Here is a 20,676-nt window from a genome sequence, read left to right as displayed (position 1 = left end):
TCTACTCAGCGGACTGCGCGCGTCTGAATCGTATCTTCTCACTGGGGAGGAGATCGCTGCCATGCGGCGGGTTTAATGATTGCGGGGCTGTCTGAGCTGTCAAAGTATCATAATATAAATTGAGGAATTTTAATCAGATTAATTCCCGGACCCAGCTCACCGGGGATCATACAGCATCAGTTACATTATATGACCAAAAGGATGTGGGAACTCTCCACATGTGACCCAGAGTCTCCGGGTCAGTTTCTGCTTTCTGTGGCATGGGAAGCGAGCTAAAGTCTGTCTGAGGCTGGCCCCATGCCTTCATGAAGCCTCTGTCCCCCGGGAATGAGAGCTCTGGGTAGGGCACCCTGGGACGGTCCCTGTCATGCAGCTATTTCAGGTACACCCTTTGGTGACGGGTGATAGCGTCAAGTTCACCACTGTGCAAACTCCATGGAAGCACTTGGGCAGTAGATCGCTCTACAGCGCTTCATAAAATGGGGTTTCATTCATCAGCATCTGCGTGTAGGTTTGAGAATGCCACGCGCAAAACATCAGCTGGAGTAGTATAAGGATAGTTCTATGGAGCGATGAATGACACTTTACAGAGTAATCTATGGGGAGAACACTTTAACCACATAATGGCAAATATAATGTTTGGATGAGGAGGAATAATGGACTAGAACCTTTACTTCCAATGAAAGGACATCTAAATGCACGATATACGATGACATGCTGGACATTTCTAAGCTTCCAACTCTGTGACAAACAGTTTCCGGAAGTCTGTACAGAAATAGTTTGTGATTATAGTAATTAAGTTGAAAAAAGATTTAAGTCCATCCAGTTCATCCCTTCTACCGATCCTTCCTGCTTCCAAAAGATGGGGACCAGAATTAACCTATGGGTTTTTTAAATTTAATTTAGGGGGAAAATTTCTTCTTGACTTCAAAATGCAATTAGATTTCTCCTTGGATCAAGAAGCTCTAAAATTTATAGCCCTGTATGTTCTTCTTTTATAAAAAGGCATCTATTGTATTTGATAGCACCAGGATTGATGGGTAAGATCTCACCTGGCCTGCTGATCCCCTCAGCAATTTTCCAACATTTTAATATTTTTTATATCAGATTTTATGTGCGTTTATAAGAAGCCTTTTACTTAAGTGGAATCTCATACTATGCCATCGTTATACATATGCTCATGCATCATCAAATGCTACAGCCAAAAGCAATAGAGTGTAGCCTGATAATGCTAATGTATTTTCCTTGCTAGGCATCAATATGTACTGTACGATATAATATGATAGCACTATATAAATCAATAAATTAGATTTTTTTTTAATATAAATCCCATCCACAGATTGTACTGAACATAAAGAACTAGTTATAATAAAACAAAACAAGCGTTTTCGATATCAAGTAAAGATTCCATCTGTAATGGTGCTTATGGATAAAAAGAAGCAAAGTTTTAAAAGCCTGATTGCCGTAGAAACCATTAGAATGTTCCTTCTAACTAGGTTATAAGGCAGCTTTTCAAACTGCACTAGAATGATCTGCCTTAAGTAACTAACCCATAGTGGTAGAATGGGCTAGTAAGTAACTATACCGAATGTAAGGGAAGAAAAAAAATTGGCCAATAAGGTATATCGCAATCAGTTAATAAATAATAAATAGAATATATAAATTAAAAAAAATATATATATACACCGATCAGCCATAACATGATTTCCTGCCTAATATTGTGTAGGTCTCGCTTTTTCTGCAAAAACATCGATCTGTTGACACATGGACTCCACTAGACTTCTGAAAGTTTACTGTGGTATCTGTAGCCACTTTCGGCAGAGGTCAGCATGGGCACCCTGACTGGTCTGGGACTACGCAGCTCCATACGCAACAAACCGCGATGCTCTGTGTGTTCTGACACCTTTCTATCATCACCAAAGAACGTGATATTTGACTCGTTGAGTTAATGAAACACCAGCAGAGGGCGAAGTGACAACACTGTCCGTTGTATAGACAGTTCCCCAATACCTCTGTGTTTATCTAAAGTCTTTGTTAATGTGTGAATTGTGCTTTTGTATTTAGAAATTCTGTGTTAGCTTCATTAATGCCTGAGGAAGGGACCTAACAACTTGGTCTCGAAAGCTCGCAATCAAACTCTCAGTTAGCCAATAAATGGTATCATTTTAACTATACTTTTCAACTGTTTTCTCAACGGCTAACACGGTACAAAACCTTTTTATCATTGTATAGACTTACACACTGTCTAGCTGGGCTGTGCATGGAGATTTTTAACGTGGCGGCAAGTCACACGTTTCCCAGGGATCACTAATCAAACCCTGTTTACTTTGCGGATTGCTACTTCAATTAAATCCAAAAAGTGTCTATTCACTAAAGATAGTATACAGGAGATATATTTTTTGTGTATATTTTGGAAGTCTAGGCCAGACTCCTGAGTTAAGCTACTACACATGGGCCTCATTAATGGTGTCCAGATAGGGCTTTAAATTGAGCAGAGGCACTGTAGATGACCTGATCGTCCAAGAGGGTAATCTGTCTCTCCTTTTTGTAGCAGGGGACAGATACTGGGGTACTTTGAAGTAGTGGCAGGTTAAGTAATATATGGCCATATAATGAAACATTAATGTAATCATTTGATTCAGTTACTGTTACCCATTCATTTCATTCATTCACAAATGGTTTAAAAGGCAACTTTTTAGAGCCCACAAGAGTCCATGAGCCCTCTTTAAAGAAATAATGGAGTGATATATTAGATCAATCCAGTGCTTGATTGGTGATTAAAATTGGCAATAAAGTGTAAGAGTGTTGTGTATGGCCACGTGTTTACAACCAGTGGTCACACACACTATGTGTTTTCATTCATCCGCAAGCTAAAAAAGCTACTATTATATTTCTATCTATCATCTATTTATCTAATTTAAATATGCAGCCACCTTATAAGAATGACGGTGTGGTGTTTTTCAGCCATTGTGGTTTTATTATAACCCTGCTCAGCCTGGTGGGTGTCAGCAATGTCAGACATTTCATTAGAAGACAGCAGAGCAGACTCTCCCAGGCAGAGAGAAAAGACAGGGAAAAAAACAAATAATCAGCTTTGCTCTATTTTTACCCCGCCATCAATGTAAGACTTGCTGAATAATTCAAGGCAGTCGCCTGCAATCCTAAAAATAGCCAGGCGAGAGTTTTACGGGGGCGAGCGAGAGTGAGGGGTAAGCTGTAAGAGACGAATCATGTGCTCAACAGTCAACTGCCGGAGACGTCACAGAGCAGAGTGAAGGCTTCATACTGATGTGGTGATATTTATAGCAGGGTTAATATACTAACACGACCATTTATATTATTGCATTGTGCGCCTGCACTTATGGAGATATTGGATATGAAGTGATGTGTTTAAAGCATTGATGTACTGTAGGGAAATTAGAAAAACAAAACCTTGAATACATTAATAAATTCAGAAGAAGCTTTAAGGAGGAAGAGCTGCCCAGAACTCACCTTCAGCCAGCACTGGTTCTGGGAAGGCTGGGCGTGGGGGTCCGCGGAATGACCTCCAATGAGTCCTGCACTTTCCTGTCACCGATTGCCTTCTTATAGAAATACTGACCCATGGAGGAGGGGGGCAGCTGCTGCAGCAGGACTAGAACTTCTGTTTCAGGTAAAAGTGTTCTACTTTGTTTTAGTTTTGTAATAAACCGCCCATGGAGGGTTAGGGTTATTCACAGAGTACTTAAATATGTATTCTTCTATAGTAGGGGTGTCAAGGACGCTAAACTGTACCTTTACGGAACCCTATTAACCCAATATTTGAACCTGTACCAACATCCGAGATTCACCTTTGCCCTTCTGTCTCTCTATTTAGGCTTAGGCAGCAGGAATGTTTTAAAACCTCTTAAGATGGATCACTTAGAGACCTCCTGCTCCCAATGGGAATGGGGTCAGTTGCGCAAAGAAGAGTAGCCAGAACTGGAAGGTTGGATAGGCAAGGCTAAACACCACTTTCCTCGTCCAGAAATAAAGAACTGCCTGGAAGGAAATCAGCTGTGTACTGGTATCCTGGGCAAACTTGGAGAGTTCCCAGGTATGGTGGCAAACCGCCACCAGAAAACACCCACAAGGGAGCAGAGACATTTGCTTCTCCAATGCTGATTCCCTCGATCATCTGCCTTGGGCCACTTTAAGTGGGTGAAATTGGCACTGCTTGGGACACTGATCACATGTGACCACTACACCGCAACATGCTCTGTGCCATTTGGCTCATATCTAATGCCTGGTTTCTAATTCACATGCACTGTTGCCAGCACCAAAGCCCATTCTGGACTCTTGGCCAATACGTTAACCTTCTTTTCTACCTTCATCTCATCTCTAGATCTGTCTCTTCATCCCTTTAACAGGATGGAAAGAAAGAAGAAAAGGGCACATCACGTCACAACCTTTCAAACAAGTTAAGAAAAGAAGCACTGTACCCCAAAAGACTCCGTTCTAGATAAAATGGTATGGTGGTAGATATTATAGGAGCAAATGTGGTGCGAAGTGAGACCACTCAGGACCCTCAGTATGTATACAACCCAGTCAAAATCAGTACTGCCAGAGTATAAATAAAGCTTGAAAAAGAAAAAATATATAACTATTTTCCATATTGTGACCAATACTAGAATAGCATACGCCTCTCCTCCACTCCTTCCTGGCCAAGGTCTATCTCCCCATCATCCCTGGGCTCACCCCTGCTGATTGCCTGCGCCGATACCTTTCTATATTTAGCTGCTGTCTCGGTGCGCTGGATGCTGCACATTGAGTTATAAACCTAAAAAAATCAATAGCCTTTTCCGGTATTACAAATGGAGAAGGGGGAATGCAGACATCTGAACGCAACCATTCTCCAACCGTGAAAACAGTCATTCACTGCAGGAGAATTCAGTAATATATATATGTATGTACATAAAATATATAGCTACCAAACAATAATAAAATATAATAATAATTATATATTATAAATAATAAATATTTATTATTCCATAATAAATATGGAAGTGACAGCCTGTTCTGAAAAGCAGTCCGTCTAGCCGTAAGGTTTACATAGAATTCTCTCCCGGAGAGAGAGATTCCATTCATACTGAAGACACAACAGTCTCATTATTTGCAGTTATTTGAATAATTTATCTCGTGGAACTGATCCACTTCATTAATCGGAGTTATTGGAATAGCACGCATGCTTGTAACATCTCCCTACGAATGGGCCGCTACGCCTGATAGGTGACCGGGGTGGTGGCATCTTGTTCAGGATCATCTTTGTTGCTGATCGTTGCCTAGCAACACATCGGTCCCATAGCAACCCCCAACCTCTGGCGACTTTTTGAGGGAAAACCTGTGAGTCACTTGGCATTTTATATTTAGCTGGGGAAGCCTGGAACGCCAAGGGAATATTCAGCGAGGATGTGATATATTTCCCTTTAATGCAGACTGTTTGCAGAATGAGCAGTTGCACCATTATTTCCTTGAAAGGAATATAGACATTTATGATATGCAGTTTGATATTAAAATACTACGCTTTCCATGTACACGTGATATGAATGTAACTATATATATATAAAATAATTATATTATTATATATGTATATTTAAGATCTTATGATACAAATTGTAGGTAATAGCATGTGGAGCCACCATGTCCTCGGCTGTTTTAGCAGAGCAGTTTTGACCCGTTGTGATAAATGGTGGCCGATAAATGGAAAACAATACAACGGCTAAATTGCTAGCTTAGAAAACGCTGCCCAATTCAGGAACTCGAGAAGCCGTTTTATCTCCAGCTGTTAGGAATAGCCGAGCTTGGGAAGTAACTCTTATGAAAACCTTAAAGGGTCCGTTTATTGCCCCCAACACCCCCTATAAGTATAAAAATTTAAATGGAAGAATGAAGTGAAACAAACCCTACCGCCTCCTTTATAGTTCCCAATAAATTGTGGATCTTAAAGGAGAAAAAAACACTAACATAATCACCTATCTTAAAGTATATTGTGAATCTTAAATCATATAGGTTACCCCCCTTATAAGTACTGGCCATGGGATGTATATCGCTGACATCCAATAGGCTCCTCGTGATGGACTATGGAACATTTAATGCAATATTGAACCACATTTATAAGAGTAAAGAGAGCAATGTGAGGTCAAACCGTAGAATTTATTGTACAGATGATAAACTATACCATAACTAGATCTATAAACTAGAACAGGTCCTATAATAATATAATAATAATCGCTAGAATATCCATAGGTAAAATTCCATCTCCAAGGAGTCAATCATTTTTGAGGATACCTGCAATGTCCAAACTTCAAGTTTCAATCAGCACGTTTTTCGTTCTGAAAAGGGGCTAAAACGGTTACGTTTTAGAACGCGGGGAGCCTGAATAATCCCTCGAAGACGTACGGCAAGTGAGTCTACCGTTTTCTGGGAAATCACTTAACCTGACGTGGTCCATTCATTATTAAATTCAGGATCAATATCAAACCTTCCATGGGAACCGTTCAATCCTGGAGCGAGCAAAGCAAAAGACCTGATTTAGTAGGTTAGTATGATATTTAAAGGGACTTTTGACACGGACATGTACCGATAATTGTTTTTTGAAACTGTTGCCATAGGTGACCCTTCTGCTTCTAATCTCTCCAGAACTCCCTATCCGAGAACCTGTTTTATCAGTCATACTTTGCCGCGTGACAAGATAGATATTAGATCATGCTGAGATTGGTTTGTTTTATTGATTACTGTATAGCGTATTCACCCATTTCAAAGCTGGAGCTTCTGCAAGTTAAGAGACTTCTTTATGTTCCTAATGGAAAAGTAGATCTAATTTTTTTTTTATTGCAGATCAATAAATACACACTATACTTACACTCACTAAAAAAAAACCTATTATTTTATCATATATTCAAGGTAATAAAGCAAAAAAAAAATCCCCCATTTTTCATGGCAGATTTAGTGGATGGCAACTTTGAGTTTCCATATAGAAATGAGCTCTTGAAAGTGAGGTCTGTAAAGTTCAGGAATTCACTAAAATGGGTGATTGCAGATACAGTGGATTAAAAATTATTTTATAAAAAAATATTGTGCTGTTTTGTTTTTTTTGAAACAGTTCTGGTTTTGGTAAATATAATGTTTTGAGACAGGTGCATACTATTGAAAAATGGAAAATATTGATGTAAATTGATTGATCTACAGGAAATAGAATTTACTGTGTCCTTTGTTTTTTTACCTGATGTATGCCGAATGTAGAAGTTTTTTGAACAGGTATGGGGTTTAAGACACTATGTATGATGTATGGTGATTGCTGCTATTACACACCGAATGTGAACCAACATAAGACAGACTGGTATAGAAAGAGAACAGGGCCCTGCTTTTGTGAGCTTTATTAGAAGGTTGAGGAGGATTTACCAAATTTGGCGATTCGTACAAAGCCATGAAAACTAGGCCAGACCCCCCACAAAGCGGACGAAAACAAAGCAAAAAGCTCAGAATTTCCAGTTGAAGTTCGCGGGCCGTTTCACTCACACTCACACTCTTATTCTTGTCCAATCTCTCACGCTCTCCCTACCTTCTAAGCGACCATATCTTCTTGTTCTTCATCTTCTCTCTTCTACCTTCTGTCTTTCATCTGCTCTCCTTTTGTCTTTTCTCTTCTATGTTCACCCGCATCATCAGAATCAATTTTGGCCCGTTTGCACATTTCTTTCTTTGAAAAGGCTGATGAGGGGTGTGAAATGTGCCACTCCACTCCGCCAAATAATTCATGCACTCTCCAGTATGCTAAGCAGCAAATAACCCTTAACATATCTGTCATTCCATTCTTTCCTCTGAAAGTTTAATGACATAAATAAAACAACATTCTATGGCAACACGAAAGAGGCAAAATATTGAACGATTAAAGAATTGTTTTCTGGAAAGGTTAAGGTATTAGCAACAATGTTTTTATTACCGCATTTGGTTACAAATACTCAGCAGATTTCAGGAGAACATGAAAAGTAAATACAATGTTGCGTTATCTTTGTTCTTACTGAATACCGAATGAATGAATATGGTGGCGGATAAACGTACACGAAGACCCACAACACATCTTTCTTCGTGTACGTCAGATCTTTCTTCGTTTTCGCATCTCGTCCACCATTTCTTGAAAGAGGATTGAGTGAGCTGATCCAGCAGATACCATGCATCAAACCCCAGCAGATACAATGCCCCCAGCTGCCGTGGTCTTTACAGACGGAAGACTTTGCTTACCCAGCCACCTTTAAAATGTACACAACATGTACAGAACGAAAATGACGTTTCTCACAAAGTTCTGCTGCAAAATTACAGGGAAATAATTGAAAAGCTTGTGCTAGAGGTACATCTGGTCCAGTGGGCCCGACAATGGAGCCAAGTGGGGCAACCTCTCCAGGCGGCACTTTTGAAGGCGCCCCAAGCCCTTTTTTTTTTTTTTTAAAAAGCGAAAGAGAGAAAGGGGCGCCGAGTGGTTTTCGCTTACCAAGCTGTCAGTACCGCTCGGCGCCCCTCTCTCTCTCCTCTGCAGCGAGTCTCCCTGTTCGGTCCCGAGACCGAACAGGGAGACTCGCCTCAGGACTGCTGAAAGGTAAGTACAAGGGGGGGGGGACGGAGGGAGAGGAAGGGTAGATAAGGGGGGGGGCGGCATTTTAAAGTTCGCCCCAGGCGGCAACTGCTAATGTCCTTGTTACTTGTATAAGCCATCCTTTTACTGGCAGCGGGGACCCTGCTGGTGTTTTATGAACGGGACAAGATGCGAATCCACGCAGCTACATGAATCGGGAGCAGCCTGATAACCGAGAGCATCTCCCAGCGTGGGGGGGGAAAGCAGAGAAGAAATGAATTCTCTCACCAGGCAGCAGGATCGGCCATTACAGCGGCCGGATCAGTTAGAGCAGCTCGCAGATTCTGTCTTTCTTTTTCCCGATCATAAACATTAAATCAATACTAATTATACCAGGTTATTATGTGATAAAACAAATCCAACGCATTTCTGGTTTGGACAAAACATGCAGTTCCAAATCAACGGATTAAGCGTCAGCTCCGAATTTTGGGCCGTATATATGGAGGGGGACACTGAAGAGTTATAGAGGCTACATAGGGGAGTCACATATAGATCAATGAAGGATTGCTTGGGAAATGGTATAAGAATCAGAAGGAATGATGGATAAAATTAATGTTCTGAGTGTTCTTTCTGTATGGAGTAGTTGGAGGAGTGTTAAGAAAGGGCTATATCTAGCAAGGTAGGGGTTATATGAATAATGGGAGGAGTTATAGGGAGGGGTTATATGGAGTAATAGGAGGCGTTATATGGAGTAATAAAAGGAGTTATAGGGAGGGGTTATGTGAGTAATGGGAGGAGTTATAGGGAGGGGTTATATGGAGTAATAGGAGGCGTTATATGGAGTAATAAAAGGAGTTATAGGGAGGGGTTATGTGAGTAATGGGAGGGGTTATATGGAGTTATAGGGAGGGGTTATTGGAAGGGGTTATATAGAGTAATTGGAGTTATAGGGAGAAGACATTATCTATATTTATAAGACAAATGGTAATTTTACAGGAAGTAACCAAGCTATTTCCGATATTTATAGCATTTGGTGTAAAAGCACGCAGACATTAGGCAGCTAATAAACAGCAGGGCAATTACGTGATGCTGTAATGATGGAGGGCAGATCCTAGTTGGAGATCGAAGCCAGCAAGAGGCTAACAAGAAATACCACTTTCATCTAATGTTTCCATGCCAGCCTTCTCTGCCTATTAGCCCAGGATTACGCGTGGCTGATGGCGGCTCGGGAGTGATAGGGAGGGTAGATTTAACACATCAATTGACCCTGTGAGGCAGCTACATGGACCCATTCTGTGCATAACGTGAGTCATGCCGCATTAGCTGGCAAAACGAACCTCGCCGTGTGAACTGACAATCAATTTCCCATGGCACTCCAGCTGTGTTGTTCCCACAACAGGAGGATTATATTTGGGATTAGAAAGCTGACATAAAGCACTGTTTTTAATCACACAGCAAGAGAGATGCTCTAATAATTGCATTTCTGGTTCCTTCTTGTGTCTAATTAATAGCCCCTGTGTAGGTCTGTGTTCTCAGGAAGGGAGGAGGGAGGCAATTAAGCAGAGGAAGGAAGAGTTTGTGAAACTCATACCCCTCCAGCAATAACCAAACGCAGGAGAAATCATTATGTAGCCAGGATCCCAGCGAGATCAAATCATGAATGAATTTTGCTTCTAAATCAATTCATCTCGAGTCTTCTCTCGGAGCCGGCTACAGTCTTTCTCAGCCGCTTTGCATGTCTTATTAGGGAAGAGGCAAATGAATGAATATCACAGAGAATATTTAAGATTGGCAACAGGCACGGCAAAAAAAACAGGGCAAAAAAGAGCATCTGCCATTAGATTAAGCACCCCAGGGGTAAACTGCTGAATGAAGAAGGGGCAAAAAAAAAGATTGTGAGCCCTTTTGGATAAAACTCTGGCATCCTTCAGCCAAGTAAAATCGCCTATTAATACAATGGCCTACTCACTAGGGGAGGGCTGGCACCAAATATAACCAAGTGCCCCCATCATGGCCCTTTTGCTCGCTCCCAGTGATTAATTAACGTGCACACACACTCACATACACTCACACAAACACACACTTACACATAAACACTCACTTTTACTAGTCTCTAACACTCATGCAATAACCCCTCGAGTCAGCCCGCCCCCAACATTCACTATCCAATCCAGTATATATTTACCAAAAGGGTACCTATAAATAAAAAAAGCCCAGAAAGGACCCAGTAAGTGTGTAAAACTAGTTGTAAATCTAGTTGTTAATCTCAAATAAAGGATAATAATAATAATAATAATAATTATAGCTATATGTGGAATGGCCCAAAAATAAATAATATAATGCTACCCCAGGGGACAATGTCGCCCTTTACCACCCCCTGCCAGCTCTTCCACTGTCCTATAATCCTAGATCGAAAAATACATGTCTTGGTTAAGCCACGCCCAGTCATGCCTCTAGCCACACCCCCTAATGCACATATGCCCCTCTGGCCACTTAAAATGCTAGGAGGCATCCTCTGTATATATATATATATATATATATATATATATAATATATATGTATAATATATCAATATAATAAAGTATAATATGGAATAGCTGCTCGCCTGCCTGTTGGGTGATCAGAATAATAATGAATTCTGCCAGAACGCTGCAAGGTCTTCAGTTGGGTTCCTACCGCTTTATTACCAAGTAAATACAGACACATTCATAGTTCAATGAATTGTGACAACACGCAGCATTCACGCAGCATGCATCTGCCATAGGTGAAGACAATTGTGAATATAAATACATTACATACATGTTATCTTACACACATACACTGATATAGTAAGTGTGTATAATAGTAATGCTATGACGTCTCTAAAAATGCACAAAATACTGTATTTTATTAAAATGTTATGCAAATACATGCATATTCATAATGTATAGGCAACACTTATTATCATAGAGTACAACATAGCTGCCCTTATAGAGTTTAATATATTGTTTTATAAACAATACTGGTGCAAAGTTTGAAAAGTGTTAAGATTTATGTAGGTAGTAATGATGGTACAGATCATATCACCATAGCAACTAATGCAATAGTCCAATAATCAGGTAAAGTGCGTTGGTTACTATGGTAATAAGATCAGTGTGTCATTATAAATCACCTGTTAGCCTCACCTGTCTGTAATAACCGTTCTTGATCCCTACTATGGCTGGCAAATGATGATCATCGCCAGTGACCACATTTCGGAAAAGTGGCTAAACTTTTAGGTGGTGTTTGAACATTTTGGCCGTTTTGCTGAAACCTGAGGGGGGGGGGGTGATTAATTAAACTAATTGATGTAGGAAAGGCACCGTAAACAATGAAGAGACAAATGATTCCATGAAATATGCGAACAGATGTTTGATTAACCTGTGAACTATTGACTCTTTAATTAGAGACTATAGAGTGCCTACTAGCCTTGAGGCATCCTCGTTACGCAGTTTATAATATAGAGCTGTCCGATAGAATCTGTCCTTTACACAACTAAAAAGCGCTAAACAATAAACAAACACCTCTATATCACATACGATTAAACACATATCCCACTGTGCTGCGCTGCAGAGTATGATAGCACTATATAATAAGTCGATAATAATACCTTTGTTCACCAATGTTCCACAATTGTATTCATTCTGTCTCATCATACTGAATGTTACGGTGATGTCATACTTTACCCAATTTCTTGGTCTGTCTATAATCCGACATGGTTGGGATTCATTTCCAGATCTCATTATTGTAACAGTGGCCCAGGACATATCCCTGACTGTCCACCAATTGCTTACGTCTCTGATAACAAGCAATAAGGCTCGTGTTCGCGGTCCGCTTTCATTCCTACTAGGTGTTGACAGAAAATCCGCTGTGGATTGTCAAGGACCGTGCAATGTGACGCTGTGATATATGAATGCTACATTCTGTTATCTCACATGCATGGACTGCTCATCAAACCCGCGGAGAGGTTAACTCGGATCTCTATGGGCTCTGGGGGCTAATTAACCAATGCTGGGGACAGAGCGAGTCAAAAAGTTTGAAAAATAGTCTTATTGCCATAGCAACCAATGGGATGGTCCAATCAGCAGGACAATTTCTTTGGTTGCTATGGTGATCAGACAATTTCTCACACAATGCACCATCACAACTTTTTTTTTACAAATGCCCCCCATTGCATTACATTCTAAGGACTTGGCATAAGGCTGGGCTTCACCACCCTACCAACAGTTTTTATTCGTTTGCTTTGGTGTTTATGTTCCTGTTACGGAGATATGAAACCTGTGCATTTTGTTTTTATTTTCATGTTCTCCCCCCCATATAAAAACATCCACCTACACTGCTAATAAAGACAAGCCAGACAGTATCATTAAAATCCGCGGTATGAAGGCGAGTTACACGTTATTCACTCAACAGCAGGGATTTTATAATAACTCCAAACATATTGTATGTTGAGACCCGATAAAGCTTCGGGACCACAATAAAGACAAGCAAAACATCAAACGCATGCAAGCAATTCCCAACTGGATCCAGCCGGAAGAGAGAAAAATCTAAAAAAAATAAAAATGTGTCTTGGACTTGGCTAATAGATCGATAATCAATACAGCACAGAACAGTCAAACATTAACACCTTAATGACAAAGCCCGTACATGCACGGGCTCAAAATGCATTATTTTCAATGGATTTAGGGACCGCCCATTGTCCTTAAGGGGTTAATTAAACTTTGGGCAATTTATGGAGTATGAAAACCAAGTATTTCTAGAAAAAAATGGGGCTTATCAGACCTACTGTAAGGATGTGGACCCCTATTTTGTGCTGGATATAAGACATTTTTTGCTCTTATTTAATCCATTTTATACAATTGATGTTCCAAAAACCTTATTTCATAAGTTCTACTTTTAAATAAAAAAAGAAAAAAAACCCTTTCTACTATGGAAACAAGGATGTGTCCATCCCCAGGAGATTCTGTAAAAGAACATTCATTTCTTTAGATGAGTCTGGACCTCAGATGCTTCTCTAAGCCACATTCTCTTAATTGGCTGGCGGAGGGCCTGTTAGATTCATTAGCTACATTTCCAATTTTCTACTCCTCATTTTGTCTAACGACTTAACTATACATTGTTAACTTAGATGGTGATATGCACTGAAATATCGTTAATCTGCTTCTAAGTTGTGCTAAATGTATCAAGAAGTATTGTGTCTCAGGTACCATGGGTACCAGGCACTGGGTTAATGGTGGAGACCATTTCATTCTGGTGATCTAGGAAAACTTAGACATACGCATTGTGATCAGAAGTATCTGGACACCTGACCATCACACATATAATAGCTTCTTGGATATCCCGTTCCAAAACCATGGGCATTAACATGGAGCCTCCACCTGCCCTGGAGGTGTCACAGCTTCCGCTCTTCTGGGAAGGCTTTCTACAAGATGTTGAAGAGCTGCTGTGGGAATTATTGCCCATTCATCCAGTAGAGCGTTTGTGAGGTCAGGCACTGGTGTTGGATGAGAAGGCCTGGATCGCAATCTCCATTCCAGTTCATCCCAAAGGTATTCAATGGGGTTGAGGTTCCCACAAAGTGCTGTAGCATCCACATTACCCTTTGCTGTTGTACCCATTAATTGCACAGGGAGATCTTTTTTTGGTCTGAACACATATTTTTGTATTTTTACAAATTAACTACACGTTCTAATGTTATATTTAAACCCTAGACCTCTCATTTTAGTCAATATAGATCTTATTAAAAATTCTCAGTTTAACCCATTATTGTAATTAAATGTTTAGAGTTCATATCGTGCTTGTGCAACCATCAGTGCTTTACTTATCTAAACCTTAAAAAGTTGTCTTTGGTTTCTGGCTGTAAAGGCGTTAATACCTTACTCTTATTAAGAAAAGGAGCGCTGCTTTTAACGTATTATTAGTGGATCAGTCAGAATTATTTAATCTTGCATCACGGTAGTTGTTAAATTATCTTTCGGAGAACAGAGGTCTTCTACGTAATCACTCTTTCCCTCGTGACTCTTCCGAGTGATCATTCATGAGGGAAACAAGCTGGGGGCTGTGACAAATGTTTTTATTGCACATGGCAATCCATACTATTACAAAAAAAAAGAATTGGGTATTATTATTATTTGCTGAGTTAATTTAACTGGAAGTGACCTATATTATTTTGCAGAGAATACCCCTCAAGCGTAAACCTAAACGTATAAAGGAGTCACAGGGAGAGGAGAACACAATGGGGGCCACGCAGTGCGGCGTGAAACAGAAGAACAAATAGAAGGGGGCTCTGTGACCTGTGTACCCCTTCTCTGGGGGATAACCGGGTACAGGTAGGTAGGTGGACATATAATGTGACTTTGGCAGCAGGTCGTGTTGAAATTTAAAAAAAAGAAGATGTGACAGCTGTGTATGAAACTGCTTTATCTCCATTGCTCTACACTCAAATGTAGAAAGGGGGTACTCACATGTGGGGTTCCTTCGCGGGAGGACTGGTAAAGGATCGGTGTGGGGGGATGTTTGGGTTATTAGTTTTTTTGAGTGCTTTGCTTGAAGCACTTCTACGCAGCACGTTTTGGTGAATTCATGTTGGATAGGACTGGGAACGGAATGTGTTGTCTTCTGAATATGTTCTGATCTGCTGTGTTAATAGGCCACTTGGTTTATTGTGTTACGGAGGATACAGAGCTTGTCCTTATGCCTACAGGGAAGGGCAATAAAGAAGGGTGGTATGGGGCAAATAAGTTGTCAATGACAAAGAGTTCATCATTCTCCACCTTACAGACCGTCACTGACAGTGCTCTACGGACTGTCACGGACAGAGAGTCAGCCTTCTCCGTCATAGAGACTGTCACAAAGAGAGTGGTTAGCCTTCTCAACTATACAGACAGTCACTGACAGAGAGGCCAGCTTTCTCCATTTTACGAGGTGACACAGAAATCACCAGTCCAACCTGACTGAGTGGCGGACGGAAAAGCCTCTAGGGACGGATTATATCATCTCGACAGGACCATGGTAGAAAACACAGCTGCTTTCAAGACATCTCATAAAACCCAACTCCACCGCCCATTCCTGTGACTCTTTGACTACATTGCAGAAAACACTATTAAAACGTATTTTAAATCACCAAAAATTGCGTTTGTGTTCACGTTTTCAGAATAATGTTTATCTTTACCCTTTTCAACCTCCAAAAATATGTTGTATTATTTGTTATTCAGCTGGATAAGCCCCTTAGAAAGTTTAAATAGTTTTTTCCTATTTTTCCATCTTCTAAAACTGTTTTGATATTTTGAAAATCCACAGAATACAGCTATTTGTGTTTAGCCCGCTACATCTATCCCCCCTCTTGGTTCTTTTCTCCCTTCCCTGTCTGTTTTCCTCCAGTGTCTCCTGTCTTCTCTCTTTATCCACCACTCTCCCTCCCCTCCTTTTTTCACATCAGGCGGAGTTTCCAATCACCACCGGAGAAACATCATTCTCTTGCAGGAAAACACGCAGAGCTTGTTAGGGAGACGTGAGGATGGGCTCTGAGATCTGTGACCTCCTCTCACAACATTAATAACTCCACCGGGACCAAGAGGATACAGGCAGGGATGCCTTCTCACATCATCTTGTCTCCATGACTCTGTCTTATGGATGCTCCTCTCTCATCAGCACAACTTTCTGCTTCCTCGAGGCTTGATAGAATACAAGGTGCCTGTTGCTTATGAAGGAACGTTGCTTGCGGGCCGACCTGGTCTTTGGGTTCCAGCTGCCTTGCAGATAACCTGGCCATTAGAATTGTTCTTGATGTGACAAAATGGAATCGATGTAAAGAAGGACAACGCAGGTAAATCATATTCCTCCTCATATGTTCTATGTAATGGGATGTGGCTATAAAATGTTTCTCATTTTTAAAAAAAAATGTCCATTTTGGGAAAGGGTGCTAGAATAAAGGTTTTGAAATCTACACGTTAATGGATTTTTATTGCATGTATATTATTTTTTTTTATCAGGGCGCTTATTATTATTCATTGGGTTAACAAACATGGGTTATAAATGGCTTTCACGCCGAGAGTTTTCTTAGAACTCCACAGGATCTCGCTCGTCGATCTCTATCGCCGAGTGTTTTCTGTGGAAAGATCACAGGGAATCCCCGGAGGGATCGCTCCGTTGGGGTTTCATCTCTGTAAGATTCAGAGCCATCTGACTCCCATCTGCGGACGGCACCGCATCCTATAACCGGTAGTAAAAGCGTCATCGGTATCTACAGCCTCAAACTGTACAACGCAGGGTGTTGAGGTGACAAGAAGATGGAGTGAAACTTTTCACAGGTGTCTTGATCCAGGATTAAGCCTTGGAATGAGCAACATTTGGAAGTCAAGCTACACAGAACCATAACTTCTATAATATGGCAGGACGCTACTGTCGGTTGACCATGGTTGGTGTTTTCTGTAGCTGGACTCTCAGATCTTGCCTATCCCTATGTGATACCGTGGACCTTCAGAACATCTGTCTTCACGTCGACGGCTTGGATTTACATATAAGCCCTGGGTGTGCCCTTCTGTCAGCCGTACACAGCAGGGGGGGACAGATGGTCCTTTTAACATAGAAATGTATTATGTAGGGATGCAAGGATCTTAACGCAGTCCTGCAGAATTCATTATATAGGCTCAAAGGGAAAATTTGAGCTGTATATTGTCAATACAAACATTCAGGCTAATAAATCCCTGTGCGTTTGACCGTTTGGCTGCGTTGGGTGTGTGTACGGCGTTCCTCCTATTACTTGCACCCAGACGGGTAATTCTTGTTTTCGCTTGTGCCCATCACAAGATAACCATCCCCAGACTCTCAACGGTTAATCCTAGAGCGCAGTCAGGAAAACAACATGCAGGTTCAGCAACTGAGCCGCTAAATATCCAATTATACATTAATGAATTCATCAACCTGTCGGGCTTCTTCATGGTAATAACAAATCACGAAGACGAATCTGTGGCAGAAAAAGCTATAGCCCAGCCTATCAACTTGTAACAAATAGACGACACACTTTGTAATTAAACATATTCGGAGAAGGAAGCGGAGAAAATGGAACAATAGCTACGAAACAGTGGTGTTTTCTAGTTGTTGCAGGTGAATATTAGTTCTGCCTCCAGAAAATGCAAGAACCGTCCATACAACCACTCCCTAAAGCAACATCTCACTCCTACAACGTGTTCCATGTGTCCCTTCTGTAACTAACACCGTAACCGTCCCTTATAGTATATATTCTATATCTCGTCTATAACCCTCACCACTAGCCCTATCGTACAATCCTTGTATCCCATCTATCACATCACATGACCAACCCCTACAGCAGATTCCATTTACCCCATCAATAACTCACATAACGGCTGCAATTTAGAAATCACATAAGAACCGACCCCTACAATACATTCACTAAACTCGATTCCATCTGTGACTCCCATTATAACAACCGCTTCCATTCTATAGCTCACAAAATCCCCAAAGTGAGCTCACTTTATGTTATGCTTTCTGTAACTAACTCTATAAAACAGTCTGTAGGTTCTTTCTATGGAACAACTATTTCCTGTAATATTTACCCCCCAAAAAACACATAATATGTAACCCTGTATAGTATGTTGGCTATACTCACCAATCCTTATACTTCCTTGATATATTACCACATTACAACTAATACCCAAAATAATGTCTGTATTCTGTGGGTAAACCACATTATAACGATTCTATTCAATTTACCCTATATCCTTTATCTATAGCTGTTCCCTACGTTACCTACTTCTTTAATATATATATATATATTTTGAAAGAGAGACTGAAAACAATGGAAGCCTCCAGGTCTACAGATAAACATAGTTTATCAACAACAAAAAAGAGCTAAAACCAGGTTTTTGTCATTGCTAACCCACATTACTGTATACATCACTCAACCTTAAGATTAAGGAGACTTTCGGTGGGATTTCCCCATTAAAGACATACATCAAGCATTCAGAACCCTGCTTTCAACACTTAAGACTTATGAGGGCTATCGCTTAACATGCCCCCAAACATAGGAAGCACAAACATAACATAAACATAGGAAGCCATTGAGCTCTAGATGGAATTTGATGGCAGCGAAGAACCATTCAGCTCATTGAGTAACTATTGATGTATGCAAGTTTTTATTTTAGCAATATACTTAATCCACCATTATCCATAGAAAATATAGAGATCAGGGACTTTTACATCTAAAACGCCCTCGATTAGATTTCCCTTGGGGATGAGACATCGTTAGGAGTATGCAAAAATATTAGGTTGCCCATTCATATTTTATCAACCTGCTTGTAATGTTTTCTAGGCTTCTCGTGAATAATCCATTAGGGGCTGTAAATTATCTCAATTATATTCGTTCTGAAGGAATTGAACAGAAGCAGTCAGTCCTGTATCCAGGTAAGAAGCATAACTGTCTGTGTATTAGCAGGGGTGAGAGGTCTGTGTCCTGATGTCTGTGTATTAGGAGGGGTGAGAGGTCTGTGTCGTGATGTCTGTGTATTAGGAGGGGTGAGAGGTCTGTGTCCTGATGTCTGTGTATTAGGAGGGGTGAGAGGTCCGTGTCCTGATGTCTGTGTATTAGGAGGGGTGAGGGGTCTGTGTCCTGATGTCTGTGTATTAGGAGGGGTGAGAGGTCTGTGTATTAGCAGGGGTGAGAGGTCTGTGTATTAGGAGGGGTGAGAGGTCTGTGTATTAGGAGGGGTGAGAGGTCTGTGTCCTGATGTCTGTGTATTAGGAGGGGTGAGAGGTCTGTGTCCTGATGTCTGTGTATTAGGAGGGGTGAGAGGTCTGTGTCCTGATATAGTTGTGTTTTTGCAGATTGGGAAAGGTGTGTGATGTGTGATGTTGTTATTGTATTTATGAGACAATAATTATCAGACCTGTCTGTGTGATAGGAGGAAACTTACTTCTGACTCTTTTTGATCAAGGGGATATAGAACTGTCCTTCTCTTCAGCTCCATGCCCAGACACTGCTATTCATAACCCACTTACTGCTGAGTATGCTGCTGGCTGGCCATGCCTTTCTTGGACTGGTACCTTCGGCGCTCACTGGCAACATGGCTTTTCTTTCACAGTTTGGTTTTGATGTCCCTCTGCTTCCAGTCTGCTACAACCTTCCCCAAAGGCTGTTATCCTTCCCTGGAGGACGGCTACAAGACTCTGCGTTGCAGCAATGCCCAGCTCACAGAAGTTCCCCGAGACATTCCCAATGACACTAATCGTCTTTACTTAGATTTCAACCAGATCACCTACCTCCCCCCAGACGCTTTCCGCAATCTCCCTGTTCTTATAGAGCTGGACCTTTCCCATAATTCTTTGGGACAACTGGATGCCACGTCCCTAAGGGGTCTGACTGACCACTTGCACTCATTGGATCTGTCTTCCAACAAGCTGGTGTCTGTCAGAAAGGAGGTCTTTGCTAACCTGAAGGCCCGTACAAACCTATCGGGCAACCCTTGGATGTGTGACTGCGAACTTCAAGAGTTGATCCGATTAGTGGATTTGGACCCTGGTTCATCCAGTGCCATTGTCTGTGCTACCTCCGTGCAAGAGGAGCACGCTGGCAAACCTTTTCTACAGGTGGTGAAAGAGGTGGACCTGTGCAATGTTTACAAGAGAACCACAGACATAGCCATGCTCGTCACAATGTTTGGGTGGTTTGCCATGGTCATTTCCTACCTGGTGTATTATGTACGTCAGAACCAAGAAGATGCCCGGCGCCACCTTGAGTACCTCAAATCCCTGCCAAGTAAGCAGAGGAACTCTGAGGAGCCCTCCACTCTAAGTACTGTTGTTTAAATTAGGTTTTAGAGTCTTTGGTGACACAGACCACTCACATGATGGATAGCTTCTGCTAATTTATAATTTTAATACTGAGTAATGCCTTCACTTTAGCAAGCAAGTCAATGTATTGCTGCTCAAAATGGCCTTCACTGGTGTCAGGAGAACTTCGATAGAAAAGATTTGCCAATGTCTTTATTTCGACTGCCTTTACATGATATCTGCTGTTTATTACATGTGTCGGCCATTTTCCAGGTCATCCAGGT

At 41.1% G+C, this 20,676-nt stretch overlaps 1 protein-coding gene across 1 annotated transcript; it reads left to right on the top strand.

Annotated features, from left to right (window-relative positions):
* The first annotated feature begins 19,645 nt into the window (after positions 1 to 19,645).
* Positions 19,646 to 20,428, top strand: LOC149273654 (leucine-rich repeat-containing protein 3B-like). Its single transcript, XM_089506061.1, has one exon. The coding sequence runs from the start codon at positions 19,646 to 19,648 to the stop codon at positions 20,426 to 20,428; it is 783 nt and encodes a 260-aa protein (XP_089362187.1).
* The last annotated feature ends 248 nt before the right edge of the window (positions 20,429 to 20,676 follow it).

This window comes from Sceloporus occidentalis, unplaced genomic scaffold (assembly GCF_023333645.1).
Source record: "Sceloporus occidentalis isolate IW3139 unplaced genomic scaffold, rSceOcc1.0.p SCAF_361, whole genome shotgun sequence".
NCBI lineage: Eukaryota > Metazoa > Chordata > Lepidosauria > Squamata > Phrynosomatidae > Sceloporus > Sceloporus occidentalis.
The sequence above is the reverse complement of the archived record's forward strand: the minus strand, read 5'-3'. Positions and strand labels throughout refer to the sequence as shown.